The sequence below is a fragment of the Gastrolobium bilobum genome, unplaced genomic scaffold (assembly GCF_033153095.1).
Source record: "Gastrolobium bilobum isolate Gb01-03AN ecotype WA unplaced genomic scaffold, APGP_CSIRO_Gbil_v1 utg7194, whole genome shotgun sequence".
Classification (NCBI taxonomy): Eukaryota; Viridiplantae; Streptophyta; class Magnoliopsida; order Fabales; family Fabaceae; genus Gastrolobium; species Gastrolobium bilobum.
In genome coordinates this window covers 1-7444 of record NW_026897379.1, presented here as the reverse complement: position 1 = coordinate 7444, position 7444 = coordinate 1, and the positions used below count along the sequence as shown (strand labels likewise).

At 33.6% G+C, this 7444-nt stretch overlaps 1 protein-coding gene across 1 annotated transcript; it reads left to right on the top strand.

Moving 5' to 3' along the window:
• Positions 1–2495: 2495 nt before the first annotated feature.
• Positions 2496–4300, top strand: LOC133306446 (GEM-like protein 4). The gene is made up of 4 exons (XM_061506767.1): positions 2496–2772; positions 2863–2934; positions 3120–3394; positions 3502–4300. Exons 1-4 carry the CDS (start codon positions 2631–2633, stop codon positions 3673–3675), a joined length of 663 nt encoding a protein of 220 aa, XP_061362751.1. The 5' UTR covers positions 2496–2630; the 3' UTR covers positions 3676–4300.
• Positions 4301–7444: the final 3144 nt, after the last annotated feature.

The window sequence follows — 7444 nt, the reverse complement described above, 5'->3', positions numbered from 1 at the left end:
GATCCTCTCATATAGAAAAGTGGTCATGTTATGTTATTTGATTACAATTACTCATTTAAAAATTATATATTTTTCTCTATCTTATTTCATCATCAATGAGTGGTTGTGATCAAATAACATGATCACATGATCATTTTTTCACACGGGAGGATCCACTCTCATATATCACGGCTCGTTTGGTGGACAAGATAGAATAAGAGAGTTGGATAAAGATAGGAGAGTGATAAGCTTATATCATGTCATTGTTTGATGTACACTAGTTTAGTAATTTGTTAGGATTATGTTATCCTATCATGTGTTTGAAATGAATAAGATATTATCGAGACATGATATAAATAGATCAAAATACCATTTTTAACAGAATATCGTATAATTTATTAAAAAATAATTTTTATTATTTTGTAATTTATTTATACAATTCTAACAAGGGAAAAGTTATATTTATAATTTTTTTGTTTACAAACTACATTATGTCTGACCGGTAATACACTCTTGAGTAGAGTATTACCGGTCAGACATAGTGTAATTTATAAGTTTGTAAAAAAAAAATTTGTCAATATAACTCTACTCTTCTAACAATTATAATTTTAAACAAAATATTTTAAATTAATTTTTTATCCTCCATATCGTATATATGTACCATTATTCAAAAATCATGATTCAATAACTACTAACTTTTGCATCATTCAAAAATCATGTTTGATGTTACATTCAAAGTCCAAAAAAATAGCCAGTTCAAACAGACATTTGAAAATTTGACTTTTTATTTGTTGTTGTTTTTAGTAAAAAAAAATTTATAAAAAATTTAGAATAATTTTCTGTCTAAATACAGTATTCAAAAAACATTATCTGAATGCTGAATTTTGGTTATTTTATAACACAATATTGTAGATTAAAAAAACATCCAAACATATATTAAATTGAGAAATATTTTTTAAAAAAGAAAGAGCTTTATGAGGAAATATTTTTTTACCCAAATGGAGATATGAGAAATGGCGTTTTGGTAATGTTCTTAGTCCTGTATCTTAGTCACATATCATTTGTGTAGTTGCTGGTGGAAAGCAAATATGGAGCTACATGTGGGTCAAAGCAGCTGATGAAGTTGATAAAGGATCCGGAGATAGTATATCCAAAGTCTTGATAGGTAGTGTTTGGTTAAGGTTTTATTTTTGGATCCCCATCCATCTTATATTAGCATTCCATGTTGCCAATGTTTGGTAGAAGGAAGTGATGATAAATGATGATATTTCATCTTAAATGATGATATTTCATCAAGAACAAACAAGAAATCATGAGAAGCAGTGATGTCTTTTAGAAAGAGGAGATAACGAGGAAAAATAGAGATACTTCTGTTATCTCTGCATTTAAATCAAGTGGCCTATATATTCTAGTCTGATCATGTGCAACAGCGACCTATCAGTAAGACTTATAATTTTTAGTAAAAAAACTCATAAACCCCCTTAGGTTTATTCTTTATCACTAATACTCCTGTGATTTTTTTCATGTCAATTATCCCTGTGATTTCCCCCCCTCCAAGTCCCCCTTTAACCCATGTTAATAATTGAGCTAACTTGTCCATTTTACTCTTATTTGTATAAAAGATACTGTTTCCATAATGCTGATAGTGATAAAGAATTGGTTCGGGCTATTGAGATCAAATGGGATAGATTCAATTTATTAACCAGTTCTATCGAATATGTTATTATAAGATAAAGAACCAAATATTTGGATTTTGTGTACTGCATGAAAACTTAAATGGCTTCTTAATACTTCCTCTTGTTTGTATAATTGATCCCTCATCTCTACAATTGCAAGTCGAGAAATCTTATATGCAGTGATTTGTCCATTAATAATTTTATTTTATCTTTCTCTGATACTTATTCACCCTTCAACCATGTTAGGGAAAGTGAAAACGATCTTTTAGGTTGAGCTTGATTGCCAATATTACGTTTCTATATTAGATAGTTATAAGGGATAAACTTCACCATCTCTTTACTTTTTCCTACCTTATGGCAAGAGAATTGAGACAAGTTTGGCATCAGAAAGTTAAAATGCCACCTCATAAAGCTTTGGTGATGCATCCTTTACTTTTTCTGCTTTAATTTCCTTACCCGTTTCCAAACCAGTGCAGTTCTCCAATATTGGATTAAGTGACAAAATGGTAATATACTATCTGACACATAGGTTTTATTTCCCTACTACGACCAACCACTATGGAATATTGCTCCAGAAAATATATAAACCATTCTCAGCCACTAAAAACTAGCTCTTTCAGGGATTGTTCAAGTTTTAAAAAAGCTGACTTGGATCTTTCAGTACCATCTTTTTCTTAAAGCAACAAAACAATCCATGATGTTAAAGTATTATCTTGAATAACTTTCCTTCAAGTTGCCATGTCAGTGCCTTTTTATCAACCAAGATCATGGTTGATGATCCAAGGTTGAGTCATCCCACCAAAGGGTCACCATTCACATCCTAGTTTGCATCCCTTTAAATACCTCTTTGGAATACAAGGGACTAACCAACCCAAATGAGCATAGCTTTCTTAGTGATCTAGTTGCACAGAACCGTTCCTCTTCACCTACTGTTAGTCCTTTCAATAAAAACAGAAACCTTATTAATCATAAAAAATGCAGACCTCACTTCTTCATGAGCTAATTGTTGGAACTCCAATCCTCTCAGCAACATATGATCAGCTTCAAAAGTCAGTTAACAGATACTTACCTGATCCTGCCACTCAATGTCAATATTCAACCACAACATCAAAGCAAAGTAAAAATCTCTTTTCCTTTACCGTATAGTATGTACTTTTATTAAGAAATATTGATGATTTTACCAGTACTGAGAGGTTCAATGTTTCAGGTAGAGTATATTCGAAAATGAACAGGCTTGGAAAGAAGGCCGATAGTCTTTCAGGAGGAGTACAAGAACATGGTGAGTATCCTTGTAAAACATAAGATATTTTTTTCCAAGTGATATGGCACTGATGAGTTGCTATTTATGAAAACCATGCCTTCTCTTTGGTGAATGGTATAGTCAAGAAGTTATTAAAGCTATCACGATAAGGACTGTGGTTCTGACACTTGCAACTAATTTTCTCCTTCCTTCAATGTCTGCAGTGAGATTAGGGACAAATATATCTGAAACTATTAAGAGGAAGTTTAGCTTAGGAGCTCGCATTCTTCAAGTGGGTGGAGTGGAGAAAGTCTTTAAGCAATATTTTAATGTGAGAGAAGGGGAGAGGCTGCTGAAAGTTTCCCAGTGCTATCTGTCCACCACATCTGGCCCTCTAGCAGGTCTCCTCTTCATCTCCACTGAAAAGGTTGCCTTCTGCAGTGAGAGATCAATGAAAGTCTTTAATCAGAAAGGCCAAATGTGTAGGATCCGTTATAAGGTAAGTCATCAAGTAGTATATCATATGCATAAACCCTCTTCATATATCTCAGTTTCCCCCAATCCAAGATTTGTTAAAGTTCTGAAAAGTATATATATCATGTACAGGTTGTCATTCCACTGAAGAAGATCAAGTGTGTGAACCAAAGTGAAAATGTTCAGAAACCAAGACAGAAGTACATAGAGATAGTCACAGTGGACAATTTTGATTTCTGGTTTATGGGTGTCTTAAAATATCATAAAACTTTTAAATATCTTGAGGAGGCAGTTTCTCAAGCTTAGATGAGTATCAAAATCCACCGTTTGGGCTCCAAGGTTAATTGTGTCAGGATAAACATCAAGATACAAGAGATGATCAGAAACAAAAACAAGAGAGACTTCACTTCATCGCATATGCATCCTGTTGGTCAAAACATCTCATGGGACTTTGGCTTTCCACCCAATATTGAGCTGTGATAGTGGATGGATGTGGTTCATATTAGATGAGCTGCAGACTTTGCTGCCAGCATATTGTGGATAAGCATTGTGAATGCAAGAGTTCATCATTTGGTGCCTGCTTTGTTGCAGAATCTATGCCATATGTATTCAGTGGCTGGCAATGCTAAGGACCATATTGCTTTTGCAGAAGATTACCATCCAGGGACAGCCCTATGTTAAAGCTCTATGAAGGGAGATTGTGGTTATGGTAGAACACAAGTTTGAAGGAAAAATAAATAGAAAAGGAGGGAAAAAAATTGATATAGGATCCGAAGAACAAGGAAGTCCAACTTCAGAAGAGATAATGTGTGTAGATATTCTGGAAGCTTTTGCTGCCCAACTATAGAAATTTCAGGCTCAATCACTTATGGATTTATTATGTAAAAGTTTTCAAGAACCAGACTTTGTATTTCAGATTGTATTCATACCATCCAACTCTTTAATAAAATTTGTATATAATTACTTAAATGTTGAGTCTATTTTAATTAATTAACAGGAAGTATGATAGATTATATTATTAAAAGAGGGTGAAAAAGAAGCATGGATAATTGCTCCTTTATTAAAGGTTGCATATAAGGAATTTTTTTTTGGTTACATGCATATAAGGATTTCAGTTATGTGTTTCCTTGCAATTCAGGATTCATGGGAGTGGTTTTATGATTGATTACATTGATAAATGAATGCTTCTAATTTAATTAGTAAATTGATTTCATTAACCACTATTCATTATTTTATTTTTTTATTTCAGTTAGTTATAGTAGAGTGATTTTTAAATAATTAAACTTAAGTTTGGTTAAAGTTATTGATCTCACTGGAGCCATCTTATAGATGAATGAGGATTGCTCCAACTGTGCGATTGCATCTGAAATGTGTAAGTTCATTTAGTCCAAACGATACAGGTGTGGACTTGTTTTGTGATTGAATTGTGGAAAGACAATCCGAAACGCTAATCACCACAACTTCAATCTCTGTTCTCCTTTTGCTAAAACTATAAGTTTTTGAAGGCAGAAGAACTGTTCCTAAAGAAATCACTGCTATAACCAAATACTACAACAACAATTTAAGGGAACTTTCATTAATAGCTATTTTGCTAATATTTTATTAGGAAAGATTATATTTACAAAATTTTTGTGTACAAACTCTTACAAATTACATTATGCCTTATTAAGAAAACACTACTGAATGAATTCTTATCAGTAAAACATAATATAGTTTGTAAAAAACAATTTTTGTCAATATAACCATCTTTTACTTTATTTGGAGAATTCAAGGGTGAGTAGTGAAATATTAGGCTAGTTATAAATGTATTAAGTAAGCACTGAAGGACTCATGAATGCAATGATTTAAGATTTTGGGTTAAATGCAGTGTTGAACCCACTTGTTATGAATTGTGGTAGGCAGGTAAAACTTTGGTTGGTAACCCATAAACATTTATTGGGACTCACACAAAAAGTGTAGTTTTTCTATTTGTCTTTTTAAAACTATATCATTCATCATTTTTGAAGACGATAAATCCTATCTTTGATTTTGCAATATAAATATATATTCTAGAAAAGGATTTCTTGGGCATTAAAGTTAACTTCCTTGATAAATGATGAAAGTCTAGGATTAACATTGATAACATACCTGTAAACCATTTGTTGGCACCTGTTTCCATACCACTAGACATTATGCAAAAGTAACACTTGAATACATATGCATAGGAATTGAGATTAATAAAGAAATGCAACAAATAAACGAAAACATCAAAGCAGTAAATTTTATCATTCCCTTAAAAATTTCAAAGCAGAACACTAATTCCCCTTAGGTAAGGTCAAGTGTGTTATACCAATAGTAGAACAGTGTTTTCCCTTTCAAAACTCAAACAGAAAGTGATGAAGAATGAACTTTTTACCATCGGCTTTACATGTGGGGCATGAGGATGATGTGGGAATGATTTGGAAATTTCCTTTTTCACAAAACCTTGAAATGTGTAGAAGACTCTTCCCCTAGTTCTCCTAGCACATGATGTCAATAGCCTCCTGAGATCACTTTCCATTTATGACCCAAACAATTTCATGTTCCTTATCCTTGTCTTCTTTTTCTTATTTATTCCCTTATCATAGCCCTGTCAGCAAGCTCACTTTATGATTTAGTTTGCCCCCAACAAAGAGCTCTGATGGCTTCCTTAATGACTACCTCTGCATCAGTTAGCTCCAATACCCTTTTCTACAAACAAAATAGCAAAATACAATGGTTTTAGTTGCCCCTGATCTCATTTTCTTCATAGATGAGTCAATCATTCCAAAACAAGATAAAAGCATATCCATGTACAAGGAATTCTGGCCTTATCCTTTTGAGAAAAGCAAGAGATTGTGTTGTCTCCCACATCAGCACGTAGGAACATGTCCTGTCAGCTTGCCTACTCTTAGAGAATGTATGTATCTTGACACGTTAACTTACACTTGACTTTCATTAGCGGTTGATTCTGTTTAACTTACTGTGCATGTAACCCCGAAGATTCTTACTCTTTTAGAGTCTCCATTCCGCATCCCAGTTTAGATTGATAAGACTATCTTTGAGAAGTCTCACCACCAATTTAGCAGTGAACTGTCACGAATTTAATATCCTTATTCACCCTTCAGATAAGTTAGAGAACCTGAAGACGATCTTTTAGTTTCAGCAGTCTGTTGATTGCACAATATTACATATCTATTAGATAATCACACGGATAAACTTCACGAACCCTTTTACTTTTTTCTACCTTATGCAAGAGAATTTAAAGCAGTGTGGCATCAGAAAGTTAAAATGCCAGCTCATAAAGCTCGGGTGATGCATCCTCACATATGCCATTGAAAAGCACTCCAACGAACCCTTACTGCGATCAACCACTAGGGAATCTTGCTGCTGAAGAAATATAAACTTCTTTCTCAGCCTCTGAAAACTAACGCTTTCAAGAATTTTTTAAGTTCTAAAAAAGTTGATTGGTTCTTTCTGTAGTATCTTTTTCTAAAGCAACCAAATAATCCATGATGTTATAATATTATCTTGAATAACTGTCCAAGTTGCCATGTCAGTGCCTTTCTATCAACCAAGATCATGGTTGATGATCCAAGGTTGAGTCATCCCACCAAAGGGTCAAGATTCACTTTCTAATTTTCATCCCTTTAAAGACCTCTTTGGAATACAAGGGACTCATCAACCCAAGTGAGCATAGCTTCCTTAGTAATCTAGTTGCTCAGACCGTTCCTCTTCACCTACTGCTAGTCCTTTCCACAAAACGAAAACCTTGTTAATCATAAAAAATGCAGACCTCAATTCTTCATGAGCTTCTTGTTGGAACTCCAATCATCTCTGCAACACATGATCAGCTTCAAAAGTCAGTTAACAGATACTTACCTGATTCTGCCACTCAATGTCAATATTCAACCACATCATCAAAGCAAAGTAAAATCTCTTTCTTTATCGTAGAAATTTAATTTTATTCAGTATTGAGGGTTTTGCCAATATTGACACCTCCAATGTTTCAGGTAGAGTATATTCGACTATAAACAAGCTTGGAAGGAAGGGTGATGGTCTTTCACAGGGAGTCCAA